At 42.1% G+C, this 23,928-nt stretch overlaps 2 protein-coding genes across 8 annotated transcripts in view; both read left to right on the top strand.

Annotated features, from left to right (window-relative positions):
• Positions 1 to 12,610, top strand: part of SLC10A7 (solute carrier family 10 member 7) — a 139,659-nt gene extending 127,049 nt beyond the window's left edge. For 3 of the 7 annotated variants that reach the window (XM_086889384.1, XM_023926432.2, XM_086889378.1), the window contains exons 11-12: positions 5,567 to 5,712; positions 8,943 to 12,610. In XM_086889384.1, the coding sequence (XP_086745510.1) occupies positions 5,567 to 5,712; positions 8,943 to 8,987 (191 nt within the window). In that variant the 3' untranslated portion in view covers positions 8,988 to 12,610. Of the gene's footprint in view, positions 1 to 3,524; positions 3,591 to 5,566; positions 5,713 to 8,365; positions 8,469 to 8,942 lie in introns of those variants that run through there. The other 4 variants (XM_086889379.1, XM_086889381.1, XM_086889377.1 and 1 more) reach the window with 3 other exon arrangements.
• Positions 12,611 to 20,085: 7,475 nt separating this feature from the next.
• Positions 20,086 to 23,082, top strand: LOC111928838 (acrosin-like). Its single transcript, XM_023926289.2, has 5 exons — positions 20,086 to 20,337; positions 20,583 to 20,789; positions 21,072 to 21,337; positions 21,559 to 21,704; positions 22,177 to 23,082. Exons 1-5 carry the CDS (start codon positions 20,267 to 20,269, stop codon positions 22,885 to 22,887), a joined length of 1,401 nt encoding a protein of 466 aa, XP_023782057.2. The 5' UTR covers positions 20,086 to 20,266; the 3' UTR covers positions 22,888 to 23,082.
• Positions 23,083 to 23,928: the final 846 nt, after the last annotated feature.

Below are 23,928 nucleotides of genomic sequence, written 5' to 3'. Positions count from 1 at the left end.
AAGAAACAGGGAAACTCTTAAGAAAGTTTTCAAGTAAGATGGGCAGTATCTTGCTGTTCTGACCACTCTCTGCATGAACAACTCTTCTCTAATTCTCTAAATCAGGCCCTGCCTGAATCTCACCAGCCCTTCCCACCACGCAGTCACTGGGGTCCACGCAGAGCTGTTCTGAAACTTAGCGCTCAAATTTCAGGTGCTCATTTGGCACTGTCTTGGCAGCATGAATTCAGAACCCCACTGCTCTGGCAGCTTAGGAGAGGTTCAGTGCAATCAATATATGCCCCTCTTTACAGGCCTTTTCTCAGATGAAAAAATAAATAGCTGTTTGACCAATAATGTTCTTTTCACATCAATCTCTGAGAGGATCCTTCAGAATGAGAGTAGCATAGAGAGCATCAGAGAAGCTACCATCATACACCTGATTCATTCTGTGTATTACACTTGAAGATTGTGGCAATTCAGAGTTCTGAAATGCATTGGCAAGTACAAGAGAGGTGAAAATTCAGAGGCTAAAGCTTTTCTTCCAAGTATTTGCACTTTGTGAGGGTTCTTTGGCATTCTAATTTGTGAATGCCTGATGGTTCCACAGCCCTAGAATGACCTCTTTGTTTTGCCCCAAATATCTTTTCCTGAGAAGAAATGCTGCAGTGTTTTGTGATGTGGAATGTGTTTCAGTAATGTAGGCAATAAAGGTTTAGGATAAATTGTTTGTTATGAAGACATTGAAGGGAAAAAACCTATACAGTGAAGTATGGAAGTAGAGCACTAGCAATAATTCTGCTTTGGGTGTGAGAGATAATGGCCTGTGTTTTGGTGGTAATAAAAATGTTCTATTAAGTTCTCTGAAACACACTGCAATGTGATAGAGATCAGCAAATGATGAAACAGAGCTTTAAGGGGAGCTTACACATCCAGCGAGCATAAAATAAACAGATTAAAATAGAAAAAAACTCTGATTTCCAGTACTTACTGTTTTATCATTTCCGTCATGGGTATAGGATAAAAGAAAACTCTTACTTGCTTGTTAGAAGAAGAAAGCTCCTACTTGAAGTTCTTACTTGGCAGATGTCAGTTGAAAGCTCTGCTAAGGAATGTGCTGCAATGTCAAACTCTGTTGGGTAATTTTAGACAAATGTGTCATGTGTGACATGGAAATATGGCATGCTGTACATTAGTGATTTCCCAAGTGTTTGGATCAGGTAGTAATGTGCTGAGAAAGTGCTCTTTATCTCTCCACACTGTGTACTTGTATAGCAGTGGGGAAAGGCTTTTGGTAGAAATTACTTTAGTCAGAAAAAGAATCCATTTACAATATGTGCCTTCTAACATCTTTCAGACAATGCATTGTATTAAAGAGGCATTTTTTGATTAATGTTTTATAAACATTTTTCAGCATGACAGCTTAAAGTCCCTGTAAAATTGTAAATGCGTGCATAGTGCTCACTTCCATAAAGTCAAATGCCGTCTCATAAAGTCTAGTTGGATCCTGTCAGTGACAGTGACACAGAATCAGTACCTTGGAGCATTAAAATTAATTTGCTTCATTTATATTACTGCAGTGATAGCTAGATGAAAAGAGTCCTATATTTAAATTATCTTAAAAATACCTTCAAATCTTTTAGGGTTTTTTATTATTATTATTTTACAGTTAACTAAATGTAGTGAAGTGCAGCATAATATTTTCATGGGCCTTTTAGGAAATGTGAAAGTAGCAAAGGGGAAAAGGGAGGATGTGGGAGGCTATAGTGGGTGCAAACTGGAGGAAGGATTAAGTAGTTTTCAGTTGAGCAGGTTATTAGAGAAGCAGTGGCCTCTGGCCAGGGCCGATAACCTTGTTTGGAGCCAAACTGGAACACCCTGGAGTGATGGAGAGCAAAGAGGGCTTTCCTATACTGGGCTTCAAGAGCAGTTCTCTCACTCTTCCCTGCTTCTGTTGAAGGTCATGGATTAACAGTGTTTCCTTTGCTTTCCTCAGATTTCAAAGTGCTCAATGTGGAAAAAAAAGAGCCAAGTGAGGACACAAAAAGAGAGAAAACTGAAACATGGTCACAGGCCCGTCTTCTTCTCTCAGCTGGAGTGGGATAGTGATGTTGGTGCCCCTGCCCTTAGTGCAGCTGAGTGATTTTACCCAAAACTTACATTTCTGCAATGAATAGAATCAAAGGTCTTGGGAAACAAACCCTTGCAGGTTGGAAGCATGGGAGTGGCAGAGGGAAAAGGAGGAAGGGAGAAAATACGAAGAGAAAAAGAGCTTCTGAATACCAGAGCCAAAGAGCAAGGAGGAAGATGGGAACATGGGGGATCACTGGTAGGAGAAACATACCCAAACAAAGGGGAAGAGGGAAATTTGGGGTAAAAGTTGGGAAGACCAATGATTCTGTTTGAAAGGGCTGCCTGTAGAACAATCTTTGTTTTTTCTCCCTTCTGCTGAAGCTCTCTATAGCCCTAGTTAGGTGGGGTGCTGCTGTCTCATCCCACTCCTTTCTTTGGAGGAGGATGGGAAGCTTGTTAAACCCCCACTTTGAGCAAAGCTGACCAGCTTAGTGCCAAAGCAAGAAGAGAACTTTGTTATTCAGGTCTCATGATATTTAGTGAGTGAGGGTCTGTGGCAGAGGGTTGAACCAGATTGCTGGAAGCTTTTAACTCCATAAATGACAGCAGCATGAATGGGTGTTTGTGGCGTGAGCCTTCAGTGTTTGTTTTTTCCCCAAGTGTTTATATATGTATATTTATATACATATATATATGAGAAAAATGTAGTTGCTTTTGTGCTTCATTATAAAAGAAGTAAAAGTAACTATTAGAGAATGGTTTTCCTAATTAGATATTTGCATTGGTTTTCTATGTCATTTAAAGTCATACTGATGCTTGCAGCTACTACACATTGCTACTAAAAAGTTTAGATGGCGTTTTTAAAATAAATAAAACTCATTCTGTGTAGCTTTGTGGTAATGTTACTGACACAAGCATTTGTGACTACACTATGGGGATCTCTATCACAAAATATTTTCTGACAGAGTTGCAAACTGGCAAAGTTAGAATTATAAAGATCAGAAAGCGCAACCAAAAGGCAACAAGGTTGGGGTTTTTTTCTTTCCATTAGACTAGTCCTTACCTGCAAAAATGGTTATTATTTCTTCTTTTTACCAGTTAGCATTTCCTGGTAAATAACAGGAACTCTAATTGCACATTAGTAGCTTCCAGGAACCTGTTGTTGTGACATGTATTTAAACAAGCTGTGAATTAAGAACCTCTTTCTACCCAGTGATCTAATTATATTGTCATGCTAATTACAGTATTTTGTATTTATATTTGACAACTTTAATTTTCTCTTCCTAGTTTACAGAAATAGTTTTCCTCTAGAGAATTTACCTTTTAGGCTGGAATTTCTTATATTTCTTTCAGAAAATGTACAGTTATCTAAAGCATGTCTCAGTCACTTTGGATGCATTCTGTTCACATCTCTGCCATTAGTTTCTGTGTGATCTTAGGCTAGTCATTGTAGTGTTTTTGATTCTCTGTAGGAGCCCTCTTCAGCTTACTAAAATGTTTTTGGATCTGTGGATGAAATTGCACTACCAAAACACCAGGTACTGTCTTACAAACAGAAATACAGCATGTTCATAGCTTGGGACTCTAGTGTGTTTTTCTATGATTAGAAAATAGAAGAGGACCCACAAGGGTCAATTTGAGATGTGGAAACAGGCAATAAAACCTTTATTTGTTTACAGAAGCAGTATGATGGGCATTTGAGGTAAATTACATGCCTTAATATAATGCAAATGCCTATTTAATTTCTATCTAAATAGTATTTATTCCCATGACCCAGAAATTACTGTTAATAATAAGCAATTGTGGGATAGGTCCATGATGTTGTTTTGAAGGTAATCATGATACTGAAATAAAGCATGGAAGCTTTTATTTATTTGATTTTATCCATCCCTGGAAATATACACATAGGTAAAGCTACTAGCATAAGCATGAGATTTTTAGTGGCATGATGTGATGAAGCTAATAATAATAATAATAATAATAATGTAAATGGTGCTGTGGAAACATAGTGAAGATTTCAGCAAGCCTAGACACATGTCAGCAATAGTGGGACACTGGTAATGTGGAAGTGGTAATATTCAACAAATAAGCTGTTTGCTCACATAGGGAGGCATCAACTTAATAAAGGAAATCTGAAATGGTGTTGAGAATGGGAGTTTATCCAAGATAGAAAGAAAAGTTTCCATAAATATGACAGCTCTGGCAGATCTCCTCCTGGGGAAATAGAGGGTATGTGGCACAAATCTGTTTTGTCGTTACTGAGAAAGGAGACAAGGCAGAGCCAGGTTGTATGGGGATTGGAGCAACCTGGTCTGCTGGAAGGTGTCCCTGTGGCAGGGGCCTGGAACAAGATGGTCTTTGAGGTCCTTTCCAACCCAAACCACTCTATGATTCTATGAGACACTCAGATGAGCTCTGTGAAAACTGTGTGTATAGTCTGTTTCACTTCAAGATTGATGCTGGCAGAGGATTCCTAGAGTGGCATTTAAGATGAGAGAGAAAATAAAGTGCATTCTCAGGAGACTCCTGAGGAATTGCAGTTGCTCTTGTTGGCAGCTGTGCAAATATCTGGTCAGGCAAGACAGAGCTGGTTGCAGGTTTTGCCCGCACCTGTACTTTGTAGAGTATGGTAGCAAAGTTCCAAGATTTAAACATAATTTTGGGCACTAATGCTCAAAGTAGGCATAACTGGTTTCATTTCTGCAGAAGGGAATGATTGGTTTACGTATCACATCATCAAGTGGGAAGATTGTGCACAGAGATGTCTGATAGAATTAGCACTGTTGACTGCAAATTCCAGCTCTTAGGAAAAATGGCCCATCTCTAGGTCTTAGCACACTTCTTCCAGCATCCAGCAACTTCTGTACTCCAGCTGCTGCCCAACTCTTAGTGGGCAGGATCACTTCATATTGCTCACTCAGCTGACTAAACCTTTTCTGTCTCATGGATCAGTCAAAGCAGGGAAGGCTCTCATTTGGATGCTCACCAACTGGAGGGAATGTACAAGCAAATCATGGCCCTCCTCCAGTGGAGAACAGACCAAGGAAAGGCTGCAAAGGTTACAAGCAGGAGTTGGGCAGGTTGGATGGATAGATGGATGGAGGACATGGATGGAGATTGGATGTGAATACAGAACAGCCCAGTGTGAGGAAGTAGTTCAGAAAAAGCAGCTCAGAACTGTGCTCAGCAACTGAACAGTCATGCTCTAGCATTGTATATCAAGTCTTCAGCAGCAGTTTTTATTTACTGCTATATTACCATAATTAGAAAAGATCTTTTTTGGCATTCCCTACTCCTCCCTTCTGCCACAGAACTTTCTCTGCCATGTATTTTTTGTTTTAATGTTCTTGCTCGTTTGGATTTGATTTAATATATAAAACATTTCAGTTCATTTTGGGATTTGGGGGATTTTTTTTTTTTTTTTGTGAAATGTCAGTGCAACATAAAATGGTTTGCTTTTATCTGGAGCTCAAAGTCTGAGGTGAGAGTCTGTCTCCTGTTTTTCTGCCTGCAGGGATTCCCATGCTGAAGATAGTATTTGCAGGTTATGAACACTTGTCCTTAATTTCCGTCCCTTTGCTCATCTATCACCCTGCTCAGATCCTTCTTGGCAGTCTGTTGGTACCAACAATAAAATCCTGGATGGTTTCTAGGCAAAAGGTAAGAATTGCTGGATTTGATTTATAATGGCAAGTGTATTGTGAGGGGAAAAATACCTAAACATGTCCTAAACTCCTGGGGTTCCTTCTATGGTAGGGATTTTTCTATTTCCTTGCTTTCTCTGTAACAGTGATAATCACAGCAGTGTCAAATTAAAAATGCAGAACTTTATCCCACTTGAAATGGGGATTGAAAAGACTATGAAAAAGTTCAAAGCATGAAGTTAGACCTCTACAGTTAATTCAAATTACAAATTCATTCAAATTATGCCATAAGAATGTCTCCATCCATTAGCTGACTAATAATCACAGCTTTGGATCTCCTTTATGGAGAAGTGACAAAGATGTGTTGGCTGGCATGTGAGCTGGGGAAATGAGGTAAAATAAGGACACTTTCTGAACTGGATTGAAACAGGATGAAAACTTTTTTCCCCTTCCCCCCCACCACTTGGGTCACCTTTTACAATAACAAGGAGTTCACAGCAGTCTGGGGCATCCCATTTCATGCCAAAATTAAGGCATGGGATAACTTGTAGGATTATAGACTATAACCTAGAGGGTTTGGAATCAACATCACTGATTCAAATTATGTTTATTTCAGTACAAAACTGAAGGTATCAATACCTGACAGCCATTCTGTGATCTATGGGAAATAATTGTAGTGGTTTTAGTCAGGTTCTCAGAATAACCCTGCAAAAAGCTAGTCCATGAAATCGACTTTAATGCTGTCTTTTAATGTTCTGAGATAATAAAGATTAAAAAGCTGCAGCAACTGAAGCAACCTTTGGCAGCCATTTTCAGTGATGGCTGAGACCTACTGAGCTGAGCCCAGCTCCATCAGCACCCTGCATTTTCCACTTAGCTGTGGAGAAATCTATTTTATTGATAACACTCACCTTTATAATTTTCAGCAAAACCTAGTGATAGTCATTTTGCAGCTTCACACCACTAAAGTAACCTTGCTATCTTGAATGCTAAAATTCCCCAAAACAGTGCTTTTCATGTGCTACCTGAACTGTAAAAAAGCAGGAAAACTCTCAGTTTTCAGAAGCTGTGTTCAGAAATCAGACCTTGTTAATATATACCGGTCTGAGTATCTGAAAATGAAAATCTGAGAATCCAGTGGCAGTTACCTATCAGTCTGAAAATCATGGTTTTTCTTTCAATCAGAAATTATCAGGAGACTTTACAGGTGGTGTAAAGAAAATTCCATGTTATTCCTGTAGAAAGATAGCCTAAAGTTAATGCTGCTGGTGACAGAACAATCCCTGCAATGCTGACTTCTCTACAGCATCTCAGGAGTGGGGCTGGAGCTCATCCAGACCTCCCTGATTCTCAGGGCAGTAATGGCCTTTAGGGGCTGCTGTCAGCTGCTGCAAGTTAAAACAGCCTTTAAACAAAGCATCAGAAGAGTCAATCAGTACTGGAGAGATTTACAGTTCACCAGCACTAGTTTCTTATTCATTAAGCATCAAATAAACCTCCTGTGCTAAGCAGACTGTAATGCCACTGTAGAACCACTTTGGGGGATTGTTGTTCTGTTGCAGCAGTTTCTTTAGTTGGTCTTCTGTATTATTCACAAATGTTATTTTAATTACTCTTTGAAAAAAATCAATGAGGTTGGATCTGGTACAGTTGCAATAAGTATAATAGAAGTGAATGTTGTGACTGGATAATGGTCTCCTGCTTTGAAAATAAACATGTCATCATCACCCTTGATGTTTATTTTCTACAAACACCTTGGCTTCATTTTGGCATCTCTCTTGCAGGGGGAGGCAGTTATCCAGTCACAGTACTCAACTGCAGTGACATTCTTACTTAATTATGATAGTACATGTGATCGAGTTGTATGAAATTGAATTTAAATATTTAGAGGTTCATCTACACTAAGGTATTTCTACTTTGTAAATATGGCAGCAGAATCTGCCAAACTACAAAGTTAAAAAATTGTTTCCCCAAACAAAGTGTGGAATGATGTCTCTCTCTCCGAAGTCTCTTGCTGAATAATATCCAAAAGACTAATCTCAAAGGGCTGGATTTAACAATTGTTAAATGCTGGTGTTTCTGAGGGGAATATAGCCCATTTATTTTTAAAGGTTTGGGGGTTTTTTAAGGGTTTACATTTGTGCTGGAGTGATTTTCAAGCAGTGCTTACAAGCTTTAAATGTGCAATATTAAAGGTTAATATCTACAATAAGAAGCCCCATCAGGTGTCTCTCAGACTGAAAATTGCTTGTTTAGCAAACCTGCTGGAAATGGGAAGTCAGACAAATGCCAGTCTGTCAGGGCTCTTCACCCAAAAGAATTTGGTAAAACACAGGTTACAAATTTCTGGAATTTGCTAATTTCCCTGTAAGAAGGCACGGAGTTTTTTTTTGCTTCCGAGCACACCAACAGCCAGCATCCTTCCCAGTGACCACACTGCTGTACAGGAGCAGCTGAAAACCTGGCCTTCTTAAGCCTATCACATTTCTCTCCCTAGTTGAGGGAGAGTTCCTAGAGAGGCTGCTTCCTGCCAAACTGGAAGCATGAGCACTGAGTTGAACTTCTGTCACACTGAATAAATAGCTCAGCTACCATAACTGGCCAGCCCTGTGAGGAACACAGAGCTGGACCCTGCTGTCAGAATAGAAAGGGATTTCTTTCTTCCTCAGCAACAACAGAGCTACAAAGATACCAGGTGTCCCCTGGCATAAGATCACCTCTGGACTGATGGACTTTGGCTTATCCTTACCTTTTCTCAGAAAGGAAGGTATAAACATCAGAGGTGCATGACATCCACCACTGCAGCAGTGATTATCCTCTGAGCAGACTTTGAGCCATGTGGAAGGAAGCTGGGGACGCAAAGGTGTTGGCACAAATTCTGTATAAAGAATTCTTCCCTGTCTTTCCTTAAGTGGGTCTGAAGCTCTTCTATCTGTGCCATGAGTGGTTTGAGTGGGGTCCAAATAGTCGCTTTCTAAAAGGCATCTGAGACCCATCTCTGCTTCCTTCACTGGCACTGTAGCCATGGTCCTGGTGGTTTCTGTGTGTAAGTGGAGGTTGTGATGGGCCATTAGAGACAAAAACATCATCTCAGAACCCACAGCCTGTCAGCTGCACGCTGACTCCTCTCTCAGCCTCTCAGAAGTACAGTGTTTTGTTGCCCCTTATAAAATGAGACTCTTACCCTGTGCTGTTGCTTGTCTTTTAAGGGTACAAAAAAGTGACTTTTTCATTTCCTGTTCACAGGCACTGAAACTAACCAGGCAGCCCAAAGCACCCGTGAAGGTATAATTGTGGAGATGGCCTGTGTCACAGTGAATGTATATATGTACTATACTGTACACACGGACAATTGACACAGCTGGGTTTTGTGAATGTTGCTTCGGTGCATATTTTATTTTTTTATATATATCTATATCTATATATATATATATTAAAAGATACCTGTTAAGTGCCTTACAGATGCATTTTTGGCAAAAGCATTGTTTTCAGAAGCCACTTTGTTGGCTGCTGCAAGAGGTTGTACAGTATTTTGGAGTCCTTTATTTTTCTAACCGAGTAAATGGTCATGACTGACAGCTGGTTCTTCCATTGCCCCTGCTTTGAAGCCAGGGTGCACCAGCTCTGTTTTAAACTAGCCAAAATGACCAGAAGCCTATCCCACTGCTGGCTTATCCTGGGGAAGAGCTTTCTGAAGGTTTTTGTCTGAGATTGACTTGAATTTTTGTGTGACTCTGTTACACTCCCCAGTCATATGACTGTGACATGCCTTTTTCTTCTGAGTTTGTGTATACTCAGCATGGGGCCATCCAATGGATAGAAGCTGAAAAGCATGAATTATTTGCATTTGTTGACACAGTTGTCTAGACATTCCTTCAAAGTTAATGGTTTCTCAAGAAAATTCTTTTAATTCCATTGTATGATATTGTGCCATTGTATATCTTAAATGCCTCATAAGCTTCTTCAAAGAAATGGTCTGGTGCTTGGGTTATGAGTGAAGTATTTGTGTTTGCAGCTAGGAGATCTTTTTATAATTTACCCCTGAAGATCACAAATTTTTGGTTTTCTTTTTTTTCTGTTCCTTCCCCCTGTGCAATGCACAGAGACCTGCACAGAGAATTTAGGATGATGAATCAGAGCCTTTATTGTAGTAAGCCAAGCTATATTTTCTCTGTTGCTGCATTGGTAATGAATAGTAGCTTGTGAGGACAAGAAAGTTGACAATTATTTTTTTTTCTGCTAATTAAAAGGATCCTTATAGTAACAGAAACTCTAGCTTAGCTCATTTGACAATCAATCATGACTTTTTAAAAATAGTATTACTCTTTCTAATAAACTTATATAAAAAAAAAGAATACAAGATACTATTTCTAGGTGTTGAAGAGAAAGGAATGCAGGCATATATTTAAACATGCAGCCAGCACTGACTACATCTGGTCTGGAAGATCAAGATTTCAGAAACATGCTCTAGTCCAGACTGGGAGGTGTGCCCATCTGCAAAAACTGTGCTGGCAATTGTGCATTAAAATATTAAGTAAGGAAAGGAATAGGTCAATGGTATAAATGCAGAGCTTCCGTGTGTGTCATGGTTAACACTGCAACTAAAGGTGTGGCTGAGCACAAACACCTAACAAGTCTTTAGCAAATATAGATTATCAGAGCTCTGATAAGGCTGTAAGCCTTTACACAAGCTGAAGATCTTCTGTGTGATAATAGGCATGTGAAATTAATATCTTTTTGCCTTATTTTAAAAAAAACAAAACAAACCTGCTTAGTTTACCTAGTCTGTTACTTCCAGTCCTGTGAACAACAGGCAAAAAGTAATGCGGTACCAGTCCTCGGTGCTTTACCTGATGGCCACTTCCTGTTGCCATCAGTATGAGAAACTATGGGGAGCTGACAGCATCACCCTGTTCAGACCTGGCACAACAATAAAAGGACCACGTGACAAAGGTAGGGAGGTGGCACATGCTGAATTCTTTCCTTCCCTGGAGGGGGATCAAGCTCTCCTTGCTGAGTAGGTGAGGAGGCTGAGGGACACTGTCCACTGGCCATGTCACCAGGGCTCTGCTCTCTTCCCATGGACAGTGAGCTCACAAGTTTGATCAGTGCATCCCTGGATAGCACAGGCAGATCCACCAAAAGGCCTGAGAGGAACTGGAGAGTTCCTGGGCCAAATTCAAGATTCCACTTCCTTAAGCATTCTGAGTGGTAACTGGTTCCATATGGGAAAAAAATTCATCTGGGTTTAAAAACCCTGCTTGCAGCAGGGGACTGCTTCCAAACTCAGGATGGTTTCTTTTTGTTCTGCTTCCATAAACCTGAATTTTCAGAAAATGTAAAGACTTAATCCCAATCCCACTGAAATCAGTGACTCTTGCTGTTGGTTTTGAATGGTGAGACAACAGGCCCAGAAGCAGTGTTCCCTTTTTTAAAGTACATAGGAAGAGTTCAAGCAGACAGTAGCTGACTGTGGTTGTGTCAATGCTAAATAGTCAGAACACTGCAAGTACCCTTACTGAGCTACCTCTGTGTACTGAATCTCTGTCTTTCAGTACTTCCAACAACTTGCTTAGATTCCATTGAACACATCCTTTGTTTTTTGGGGCTTTTTTTTCATAAAAGTATTTCAAACTGTTTAACAATGTAGTTTTGTTAGTCTTTACAAAGTCCTTGTTGATTGCTTTGGGGCAGCTTAAATATCGTGTATGAGTGTTGGAGGTGTTGGTCTAAAGGGAATATCAAGCTAAACTGAAATATATATTTTAAATCCATACTTAATGAAACTGAATTGTGCACATCAATTCTGTTAAGACTGTTAAGATATTTGTTTTATGGCTTGTTATATGTCTTTAATAAACAGAATGGTTTTGAATTCAATTTTGTTAAAAGGAAAACAAGATAAAATTATTTATCCTCTAGGTCACATTTTTACCTCTGTTATCTGTTATATTCTTTTGTGGGTGAGCTTTTAAATTGTTTGCTTTTTTATTTGGTTGGTTTTTTAAAAAAAACCCATTAACTGTCTGAAAATACTTTATGAACTTGAGGAAAGAAAGTCCTCAAAACACTGCTAGTTGTCATCAATTGAAAATTAATGCATTGAACTGAACTAGGTTTTCAGTAAAGACTTAGAACAGTTGTGAATCTTTTCAACTTGTCTTTAAATTTAACTGATATTAAATCAGACAAAACTGATGGCAAATGAGAACTTTCGCCCATGTTACAACATGAAGATTTTCTTGATCATCAAGGTTTCCTATTTCTGCATCTCTAGAATCCCATCTAATGATAGCAGAGGAAAAAAAAAAACACACAAACAATGAAACAGCACTTCAGAGGTCGTAGGCAATGTTTGCACTTTTTGTTGAGTTACTCAAACATTTTATTTCCCTTTCTGTGCATTAATTTGAAAAGCTTTTGATGACTCCAGTAACTTACCAAGATAAGTGATTTTAATGTAGTTAAAATCAAAGATGTGGTTGTGTTGTTTCTTCTCGTTGATCCTTTAGTTAGTGTGAACAGGTTATGTGGTAGAAAGGCAGTCTCAGCAGAAGCTGCGCACTTGTGCTTGTTCACAGAGCAGAAGGAACTTGGCTTTACAGAAGTAGTCCCCTACATTACTCTGGCAGTCAGGGAAAAAGGAGCTGTTAGTTTTATTTGTGTACATTTTTCTGTGGAAATATCTTGACAGCGGGAGGTTGGAAGGCAAGATGAAATATGGTCTGTCTGCAAGCACACTGATTTATGTGCGAGTGCATACGTGCATAAGAGATGAGCAGCTATATATGTAGAAATGACTAGAAAGGACCAAGTCCCTGGGATACATTTTTTTTTTGCAAGACTGCATATGGAGAAAGAGCTACTTTTTTTGATGTTATTCTGCCATTAAAAATGAAATTTCAGACACTGAATTGTGTTTTGTATTGAATCATACTCTCATACAGAACCCTTACAGCAGACAATCGCAGCTTTGTATTTGTAAACTGTAGACTGTTTTGCACTTAAATAGATGTTGATGCATTTGGGAATTACAACACAGTAAAGGGCTAAATCATAGTTTCTCCATTTGGTTATAATCCAAATGCATTTATATTACTATTATTATAAAGTGCCAGGAACACAGGCAGTCCCTCGCAAACACGTTAAATAGACAAGAGACTAAATTCTGCCCTTGGTTACACTTGCACATCTCCAGTGCAAGGTTGTTAAGCTGCAGAGCAGTCTCCCCAGGGAAGCTGTTTGAAGAGCCCTGCCATCGTTCTAACAAAGCTCAGGGATAATGTAGCACATGATGAGAGTAAATGAAGAGTATTTTACTTTAGATTTGACGGCCTGCCCTTTCCAGCATCTTACAAACCAAATCTCTTTTGTCCCTATTTTTTTTGGGGGGGAAGGATGCAGGGGGTAGCCCGTAGCCCCAGTCTCCCAGACCAAAACTTACAGCATCCTGTCAGAACAATGTCAGGAGAGGGATGTGGTCTCCTCTTTGCCATTTTCTTGCTTCAACCACATTATGATCATGATCATTACACTGCCGCTTCTGCCTGTTCCTGTAAAATTCCCATTCTACAGGGAACACCTGCAGGATGGTAAGGAATCTTCTGGAGTTGCATGGACTGTGCAGGACTAGAGAAAGCTATGGTGGGAAATGCAGGTTGGAGGCATTGCTCCAGGCAGGTCTGCTTTGTGCTGTCATCTGAAGCTGCAGCATAGGTCATGAAAGCAGCCTCTGGATTGTTCCTCTTGCCAAGAAAGGTGGAGAGTGAGATCTTCAGTGAGAAGTGAAATTAAATTTATTGGTGATTAAAAGGACAAGAGAGATGTGTTGGAAACAAGGAATGCCAATGAGGCCTCTCGGCTGCTCCCCTAAGCAAATTGCAGTCTCGGTGGAGCATCAGCTTCTCAGTCCATCAAATTGCAGTAATCGAGTCTGGAGCTGATGGGAGCATGAGTCACCACTTAATTTTCTCATCAGTGGAGGCCAAGTTTTCAAAATATTTTTAGATGCATTTCCACAGAGATTTCTGCCAGCCAGTGACCTATGGAGTGACAAGAAAATGAGCAATAGCAGCTGCTGAATCAGGCTTTGCTCCCTGCCACCTACTCTTCTGACCATAGTCAGGGACAGGGAGGGCAGATAAATCAAAGGAATTATTATGCAGAAAAGAGCCCTGCTGAGCTGATAAGAAACATCTGGATTTTTAAGCAACAAAATAATCTGTGAATTCTTAAGGCTTCCTGGTAGGTTCAGATGAGCTTTGACTGTGTTGCTAGCCCCAGCCAGAAGCAGGTGTGAGATTAGGAGCACTCCATACCCAGCAGCTACAGCCTATGGAAGAGGCCAAGCATCTCCTAAGGATCCCGTGCTGGTGTGTCTCATCTGCTCTTTGCCTGTGTTCAAAACTGCCACCTGGCACAACCATTTGACACCCAGGTAAGAAAAAGGAAAAAAAGCCTCTGTGTGGCATCCTGTGTGGGAGGGCTGCATCTAGTATAATAATCACAAAATCAAAGACTTGCAAATGTTGGCATGCTGGTGCTGGTTCATCTCTGTAAGAGAAAACTTACAATTCATGGTCAGTTTTCTTATAAAACAGTTGTAACTTCTAGGGAAAATCAGCTGTCTTGAAAGGGAAGAAAATGGGCTTTCCTTGAAGGAAAGACAATTTCATTGATAGGATTAAAAAATTATGGAGGTCATGTGAGAACTGGCCTTCTGCCAGGAGAAATGCAGGAAATAAAATTTGAGAGTCCTGTGACAATAATTGGGTATGAAATCCTATTGACAAAAGCTTTTGCAATTCTGTGCTCCCTCTGTTCCTTAGCATTGTGACTGCAGTCCTTCCCTGTTTCTGTCCTTTGTCTGCTGCACAGCCCATACCCAAGATGTCACAAAATTGTTTTATTTCCTGGTGCCTTCCCTGTGTAGTTTTGCCACTTCTTGTCAACACTGCTAAGTAAGTGATAAAATGTCTTTTTCCCTTTTTTAAAAAATTTGTTTTATTTTAGCTTTTCCCAGTTAGCTGTCCCTAACTGAACCTGGTGTCATCACCAAGATGATGCTCTCATCTGCTCTCCAAGCTCTCTTAGAGACCCTGTCCTGTAGCCAAGAAACCAGGGCAGCCTTCCAAGATGATGCTTGGGGAAGCAGAACTCAGTTTTTTGTGCTGAGACTGAGCAACTTAACCCGTGCAAATTACAGTTCTTGTGTTCTTTGTTAGGACTTGCAGCTCCCCCGGGAGGGAACACCCACATAATGCATACCTGCAGCTCACTGCTGGATCCACTAGAGTCACTGTCAGTTCTTTGGGCAATCCCATACTGCTGTTGACATATTTTGCCAAGCTATCCAGCAAATTCCTGCTTTTTCTGTTTCATAATACTGCTTCAAATTAAGAGAAATGTTGGGAGAACTTCTATTTTTCTTTATAAAAATTGAAAAGAAACCCCTTTTTTATCTATTTTAGGTGTCTGTTTGGAAAATTGATTTCCCAGAAGCGCCTCAGGACTACTATGTTAGCCTCACACATTCACTCTGCCCCTTCCCCAAAACATACAGTCTTTCAGGTTCCTCACAGCAAGTTGCATAAAGCCCGTTTTCAGAAAACAGCTACAACATCTGTTTAGGTTCAATTCCCTCATAAATAAAATATATCCCAGAGGCATAATAGCATGCTAAAAATAAGTTCATGACACAATTTGAGCCAGCTAATCTGGTAACTCTGTTTGCTGCAGCTCACAGAGTGTTAATGTGAGAAGCCTGTATCTTTCCAGCCTGGCTGGCTGCGAGCATCCCGCGTTGCTCTCTCCCGGATTCAGAGCCACATCCCACAGTACTGCACCATCCTGTGCTCACAAACTTCCTCCCTCAGCCTCTGCAGGTGTAAAAACAGGGGAATTGTGATACATGAGATTTTGTGTGAGTCAGGGAAGAGAACAGAAGCGCTGCAGTCAGCGGAGCCCGACTCGTATCGTGTTTGCGATCAGGTAACTCCTACTTGTGACACAAAACACTAACGTGTAACCTCTCTGATTATAAAAGGCATAAAGAGCTGTATATAGCTACACTGTCACATATCAGTGTTCCAAACCATCTCATATTAAGAATCTATCAGGGCATTTTCAAAAAAACCCAACAAAATTCAAATCTTGCTGGTATTAGTTTTACAGAATATTTTTTGGTAGGGGTTTTTTGTGTTGTTTTAAAGTAAGGTGCATAGTATGTGTAGAAAAACTCCTCCATGTGTATGATTATATATATTACACCATTATCTTTTATGTTCTATAATTCGATACTAAACATATTTTTAGGAATGTATTTTGCTTATCTAACTCTCTGCTTTCAACAGCAAACTCCCTCTGCTAAATCATCCCATTTGAATTTTTATATTTGAATTGAATATGAACCTTTAATTTTGGTATATGCATAAATATGCTCCAGTTTATGGCAAGCAGCAGCTTCCTTTGTTCAGAAAATAAATTTAGTGACAAATTTCAATATTTTTTAATATTAGTGAAAATAAAATTTAGTCTGTTAAGATGGCACAGTGATATTCTTTGAACAGCTGCTACTTTGAATGTGTTTTAATTTTTTTTTTTCCAGAAGCCTGAATTTAGGAGCTTATTCTCTTAGTAACAAAATATCTGCTCTGAACAATCCCAGAAGCATAATACATTAGTAGAAAGAAAAGAGTATTTATAGCCAATAATTCAGCTGTTATAAATTATGACGATATAAGAAAGAGAAAAGGGTTCCTTTTAAAAACTTGCTGCCAGATTTTGATACAGTGGTGCTGAGTAAGGTAAGTAATGTTCTTTTGATTAACAGTCAAGTCTTGAGTAATTTTCATTTAAAGAAGACTTTATTAAGCATTTTTCTCAAACTCATCTTTTTTGTTCTGTTTTGATCAGAGTTCCATCTGAAGAAAACTCTCAGTGACTTTTTAGCCTACATTAAATTCCCACTGACAAATAGATGAGAATTATTATTAATTTTCTCCAGAAAGAACTAATAGGCTTTGCCAAATAAATCATGAAGATCCTAAGTGTGCTATTCATCTCTTCTGCAGATTATTGCTTAAAAGCCATGATAGTTGTCCTTTAAAAATCAAAAGTCAAATCAGTCCTTTGACTTGAAGTGAAAAATTTGGACTGATGGTTGTCCTGGGCCTTATTATTTTTTGGTTTTTTGCAGTTTGGAAAATGAGAGGGCTGGCAGGCCTGGATTCTTGATAAATGTGGATGCCTAGTTTCTAGAGAAATTCCACCACAGTAACTGGTAACTGGTTTGTGTTAATGAGTGTCCCAGTTATTTCTCCTTCCTCAGTATTATGGAGTACCCCAAGTCTCCTGAGAAGCCAGAGCTGACAGTGGATTTGAACATCTTTAACTTGGACACTCTTTGTGTTCGTGTGTCTGTCAGTCATGGCCCAGGGCCCTGATCAGGTCCTGGAATATTCCAACATCTTCCACTGTTTCAGTTACCTCTGTTCTGGAAGTTGTAGATACTTTGTGCTCCTCTTATCTTTCAAGAATACATTGTAGGTAATTTTTAAGTTTACTTAATTAGATTTTTGTTGATTTGAGCTTATTTGGTGTGGTCACTGGTGCTTCTGCAGCACACATTCCATTATGTCTATGATTTTTTCCTAATATAATGGAAGAGTCTGATCAATGACTTCCAACTAGTTTTTAAGTACCCTTGATTATTCTTTGGTTGTTGTTTGGGAACTGATTTAGAGTTGAAATGTGTCAACTAATTGCAAGACATAGTACCACAAAATTGTATGACTACAAATACTATCCTATATATCAGTTTGTACTCACACACAGAGGATGCTAATACAGGCTGAAATTAGAAGGCAGGAACAATGTAGTTTATCCTAAGTCTGTACTTCTCTAGTAAATTTCAAATCAGCATGAGACATGTATCCCATTCAGATATTCAGCTGTTCAGCATCGTCACCAAAAAGAAAACTCTATATGTGACCTTTATGCCAGCAGAAGTTGTGGTTCTAGCTGACATAACTAACATTGTATGAGATTTCTCCAAATGTGTTGACTGCCATATCCCTCTTAAAAGAAAAAAAACCACCAACCAACCAAAAATCTCCTAAAACAACAACAAAAGAACACCCACATACTTTTAATTTCTCCTGTTTGTCATTAAAATGATACATTACAAATTTGCCAAGTTGTGCAAACCAGCTTCATTTCATATTCTGGGCACAGCATTAATTTTCACAGGAAAATACTTATTTAGAATCACTTGGTCTGTTCAAACATTGAATGCAGTTATTTTTCAGTATCTTCCACATGTGAAGTTTAGCTACCTTGTATCAAAAATCCAGCTGCACAGGCAAACAACCAAACAAATTTTAAAAAAATGCTGGAAGAGGAAAAGGGGAAGGAAGAAACCCATGTGTGACCTCTGGTGGTTTTAAGACTTCCTCAGAATATTGCACCTTCATCAATGATTAAATTACTCTCCCTTTTAAAATGTGTCGAGCCTTCATTTTTATGTGGATAGATATTACTATACCAGAAATTCAAACTCTCACAGAGAAAAAGGGTGATCATAAGAATAGGAAAACAACTCAGATAAGTAAAACCAATGCAAATGCAAACCTTTTGCCAAGTCCTTGAAAGAGATTGACAGTCTCAAGAAGTGTAAACACATGGGGCCTACATTTCCCATAATAAGAAATGATGGCAGATGCTCAGCTGGCACTGACATATCAGGTAACCATCATTTTGGGAGGACAGGTACTCTCTGAGAACTTGGCACTTTTAATAAGATTGAAAAGAAAGTGCTTAAACACCGAGGTGTCTAAAAATTTAATTTGGTTTGCAAGTACAGATTTCGACTCTTTTTCAAGTTTCCCATTTTTTCTTCTTTGTGGGTATCTTTTCCTTGCTCTGTCTGAAAACAGAAAAAGGGGTAGAAAGCACTATGGAACTAGAATAATATGTGTATATACACATATTAATTGTATACATCTGCTTCAGTCAGCAGGTTAATATTTAGATGCCATTTTGATTACATATTTTCTTTTTTGGTTGGTTGGTTAAGGATCTTCAGGAGGTTTTCAGAATATATGGGCTGGCATGGAAAGCAAAGCTAGATTTTATCAGATATATCTCAATGCTTCTTAATATCATGTGCTTTCATCAGTGTTTTCTCTATGCCTTGCTTTTTGTAGGCAGCACTTAGCACTTTATAGTCTTTCAGAGAGAATGCTGACTGCAGCTGACAAGTCGTCCTGGAAAGCAGGGACACAGGTATTTTCCACTTTCGATAGACAGGCCCAAATACCACACATACATGGCCAAGCTGACTTTTACTTAGGAAAACTGGCCAGGAAGAGACAGTCAAATTGTCATATTAGGAAAATGATAGGAAAAGTCCGTCAAATTGCTGTATTTTAAAGAATGAAAGCAAAATGGTCTGTCTTGCTGACAAATGCATCTGTGCTTCCCTGTGCCCCAGGGCCTGCACGCCCTCATCCTGCAAGCAGAGGTGCCTACAAAAAAGCTGGAGAAGGATTTTTTATAAGGGCAAGTAGAACAAGAGGGAATGGTTTCAAACTGAAAGAGAGCAGGTTTAGAATAGGCATGAGGATGAAATGTTTGACTGTGAGGGTGGTGAGGCACAGGCACAGATGGCCCAGAGAAGCTGTGGCTGCCCCATCCCTGGAAATGTTCAAAGCCCAGTTGGATGGATCTTTGAGCAGCCTGGTCTGGTGTGAGATGTCCCTGCCTATGGCAGGGGTTGTGTTGGGATGCGATACTGGTAATTGGGTTCTTTTTCCTTGGACTGAGAGTGATGAGAGAGACTGTTTTCTCTTGTTTGGACTTGGCTGTTTATTCTTTTCTTATCTATATTACATATCTACAGAGTACAAGGAGCTACATATACTGAGATAGAGAGGTGCAAAATGGCTAATGAAGAACCTCTTCAAGGTCTTTTGTATGTCTATTTGTCCAATTAACAAATGCCAAGTAAATTATTTTTCTTAGTGCTCCAATGACCCGACACCTGTGTGCTGCATTGTGGCATTTTCTACCTAATCACTTAGTATTACCCAAAAATCCCTAGATGAAGGAAGAAAAAGGAGAAAGTGACAACACCCTAAGTCCTCCATCTTGTCTCTTATTTTCTAAAATAGCTTAAACCTTAAACTCTTTCTCACCTAGTGACTTAAGAAAACTCTATATAACTTACACACTCACATTCCCAATTTCTCTGCTTAACTTTAACAGCTGTCTCCGTGGTTTTACACAAAATTCAGCGCTCTCTTGGGTGTCAGAGCCAGGCATCACAGATAAGGGTACAGTCTGTACTTCTGACCCTAACAGGGTTGGAGCTGGATGACTGTTAAAGTTCATTCCGACCCCAAACCATTCTATGGTTCCATGTTGCTCACTGTGCCAGAGGCCCAGAACATGGAACCGGCTGCTCTGTGACATCAGCCCAGGGCTGAGGGCGCTTCAGGTGCTGTGGGCACTGCGGCTGTGCTGGTGCGCTGAGGCCTCACTCCCGCAGCTGACACGAGACACGGGCAGCGATGCTGCTGCTCTGCCTCTTCGTCCTGCTGGCCACATGCCGGCCTGTGCAGGGCATGTGGAACGCCTGCGAGTAAGTGGCCCCAGGCTCTGGGAGGGAGCTTGGGCAGCACTTCAGGGGCTCCCTGGAGAGGGCCCACTTGGCCTCCATGGCCAGGCCACAGCTTCCTAAACCCCAGAGGAAAGCCTCAGTTCCTTGTGGACAGGCTCACACCCCATGGCCTTCCCTGGCCTGCTGTCCCTGCACACCTTGTGGAGAGCTCCTGCTCGAGCAGCAGCAAGCCATGGAGCAGGATGGAAATGATTTTCTAATTGCAGAGGGAACTGTGGGCTCCGGCCGTTGGCTTCTGATGATGAGCGAGGCATGACACGCGTTGTGGGTGGCACAAGCGCCGAGGCAGGGGCCTGGCCCTGGCTTGTCAGCATCCAGGATTCCTCGGTTGCAGGCACGGGGCATCTGTGTGGAGGGTCCCTCATCAGTGTACAGTGGGTCCTCACGGCAGCCCACTGCTTTGCTGATTCCAGGTAAGAAGGAGCAGGCAACAGGGATATCCCCACAACATCAGCAGGTTCCCTGTCAGCAGTGCCATACGCCTCTTCCATCTCGTTTCCTTGCAGTGTGCCCAGTGCCTGGGCAGTGCAGAACCCAGATGAGAAATTACTCAGGAGAAGGGTGGGCACATGCCACTACTCCTAGCAGCCTTCAGCTGACATTCCCAGAGCCTAAGGCATGCTAGAGTAGTCACTGCTGGGCTGCCACAGCTCCAGGCTCTGCTCCCTCTCACCCCTCTCTCCACGTGCCTTCAGGAACATCAGCGCCATTCGCCTGCTGATTGGGGCCACCCAGCTGACTGAGCCGGGCCCTGGGGCCGAGGTGCGCACGATTAAGCGGCTGCTGGTTCACAAGGAATACAATTCTGCCGACCAGAGCAATGACATTGCGCTGCTGGAACTGAACAAGCCTGTCCAGTGCAGCCCCTACGTCCAGCTGGTCTGCGTACCCAATGCTACACTGAGTGTGGCACAGCTGGAAACCTGCTATGTTGCTGGCTGGGGTGCCACCACTGCAAGATGTGAGTTTCCAAAAATGGAGAGCAAGCTCAATACACTGGGAAAATGGGCTGGGCTTCCTGACAGCAGAGGCCAAAGCCAGAGTCAGGCTTACAAAGACAGCAGGGACACAGAGCTCCAGCACCTCTGTAGAAACAAAGCCAAGCCCTAGGGAAGGGGATGACACCCAGATGGGCAAAGTGGCAGTGAGCTGCCAGGTCCTCATTCCTTTCTGTACTCACAGCTCAAACAGTAAGTGATGTCCTGCAGGAGGCCAAGGTCCACCTTATCAGTGTCCAGCTCTGCAACAGCAGCGAGTGGTATGGGGGGGACGTCCACACCCACAACTTGTGTGCTGGCTACCCAGAGGGTGGCATCGACACCTGCCAGGTAGGAGCGTGTGACAAATCACTCAGCCCCCAGCAGCACAGGCAGTACCACCCCAACACTGCCCAGCCCCTGCTTTTCCTGGCCAGTTACCCTCAGCTCCGGCTCCCCACCTTTCCTGGGCCTTCCCACCCATTCCCCGTCTACAGGGCCTAGCCCAGGGCCTGCCTAGTCCCAGAGGCCTGGCACTCTGCCCAGAAAGCCCTGCTGTAGTGCTCGTGGCAGCCTAGAGGTCCAGATACCAATGCTGGAACATCTGTCCTCTGCACATCCAGGATCACTGGGCAAAGCTGAGAGCCTGACTTCATAGACCCCCAACCCACTCCTGGCCAAGCTTCTAGAGGCTCCAGCACCTAAGCAGAGCCTTGCTCTGCTGGGAATACAGCTCTGGCAGGGGCTGTGAGAGAGAAGGAGGCAGCCCCAGTGCTGACAGGGGCCACCCAATACCACCTTAATCCTTTCTGCTCCTCTGCAGGGTGACAGCGGGGGTCCACTCATGTGCAAAGACAACAGTGCTGACTTCTTCTGGGTTGTTGGAGTGACCAGCTGGGGAAGAGGCTGTGCCAGAGAAAAACGGCCTGGGATATATACTTCTGTTCAGCACTTCTATAACTGGATTCTGATTCAGATGGAACTGCTTCCACAAGTAGAGTCTTCTTGGGCATGGAGTCATTATACAACTGCCTCACAACCCTGGACTCATCATACGAACACCCCATGGCCTACTCAGAAGCCATGGTCAAGACCACCTCCCACTCAGAATCCGTGGCCGAGACCACCTCCCACTCAGAATCCATGGCCAAGACCACCTCCCACTCAGAATCCGTGGCCAAGACCACCTCCCACTCAGAATCCATGGCCAAGACCACCTCCCACTCAGAATCCATCGCCAAGACCACCTCCCACTCAGAATCCGTGGCCGAGACCACCTCCCACTCAGAATCCGTGGCCAAGACCACCTCCCACTCAGAATCCATGGACAAGACCACCTCCCACTCAGAATCCATTGCCAAGACCACCTCCCACTCAGAATCCATCGCCAAGACCACCTCCCACGCAGAATCCAAGTTCGCTACCGACACCAGTGGAAGAGAGTAAGAGCTGTCCATTTCCACTCAAGAAGTTGGTCGAATTCTTCACTGGGATCCGGGACCTCCTGAAGAACCTACAGGTAGTTACAGACTGAGCAGGAGAATGGACAGCATCCAGTGCAGGTTGCATGGGACGGTGACCATTTCCTGCTGAGGCAATGCCTGCTGAACCAAAGGCCGCCTCAGTACCAATGGCCCACTCTGTCCTGCCCACATTGTTCCTCTGCATGTATGCAAATGCTAACGTTGACTTAGTTGCTGAAATAAAGTTGCCTATGTTTGTGGTTTAACATGCTTTCAGTCCAGTTTGGTCTCCTGAGCAAGGCAAGAACTTCCTTGCCCAGAACCTGCAAAATGAGGCTGTGCCAGACCACTTGGGCACAAAGGGAGTCACTCCAAAGGGCTGGAACTGTCTGCTCCACAGGATGGAGAAGACTGGCACATCAAGGCTAGGAAGAGGACAGGAGAAGACAATGCCACATGCAGACACCTTAGGGAGGACACATTGAGGCACACAAGCTGGTGACTAGGGCCTGGCAAAAGCCTTAGCTAACAGAGCAGACCTGGGAAGCTCCTGAGCATGACAAGCAAAATTGCTGACTGTCACAAAGGCAGGGAGAAGCTGAAAGGAGTTACAGTGCCATAAAGAAAGAGCAAGATTTCAGATAACAAAGGGACACTGATGCGTGAGCTGGTCACACTTCAGAGGTGTTTGAAGGAAGAGTTGGGGTCATTCTGGGGAGAAGAACCTGGTAGGAGCAGAAGGACCCAGGAAACTGCATCTGTAATGCCATGGAAGGCCGAGGTGAGCTAGCTGACAGCACCTGCAACACCAAGTCTGTTCACAGGTGGGACAAACCTTGGATTCAGGGGGAAAAGATAGCAGGGAGGAGAGAAGGGCAGAGAGAGAGGGAGGAGTTGATGAGGGGGATGTGTAAGCATGGCAGATAGGAAGAAGGAAGGATCAAGGAGCCACAGACACAAGCTGCATCCTTGGCCTCACGTTCCAGGTGCCACAACTGCCCTTGTCAGTGTGGGCCCAGAACAGCACTAGCTCTTGTTGACATCAAGAACAGGGAGCCTCCCGGAGGGTGTTGCTGTGGCTGACGTGGCCAGCATGGACTGTGCTGCATCCA

The sequence above is a fragment of the Cyanistes caeruleus genome, chromosome 5 (genome assembly GCF_971803275.1).
Source record: "Cyanistes caeruleus chromosome 5, bCyaCae1.hap1.1, whole genome shotgun sequence".
Taxonomy (NCBI): Eukaryota; Metazoa; Chordata; class Aves; order Passeriformes; family Paridae; genus Cyanistes; species Cyanistes caeruleus.
Note: the sequence above shows the minus strand (reverse complement) of the source record. Positions and strands in the feature narration are given on the sequence as shown.

Coding starts and splice junctions, on each gene's coding strand:
- LOC111928838 (XM_023926289.2), top strand. CDS start 20,267: ATGCTGCTGCTCTGCCTCTTCGTCCTGCTGGCCACATGCCGGCCTGTG. Junction 20,338..20,582: donor GGCATGTGGAACGCCTGCGA/GTAAGTGGCCCC, acceptor TTCTAATTGCAG/AGGGAACTGTGGGCTCCGGC. Junction 21,338..21,558: donor GGGTGCCACCACTGCAAGAT/GTGAGTTTCCAA, acceptor CTGTACTCACAG/CTCAAACAGTAAGTGATGTC.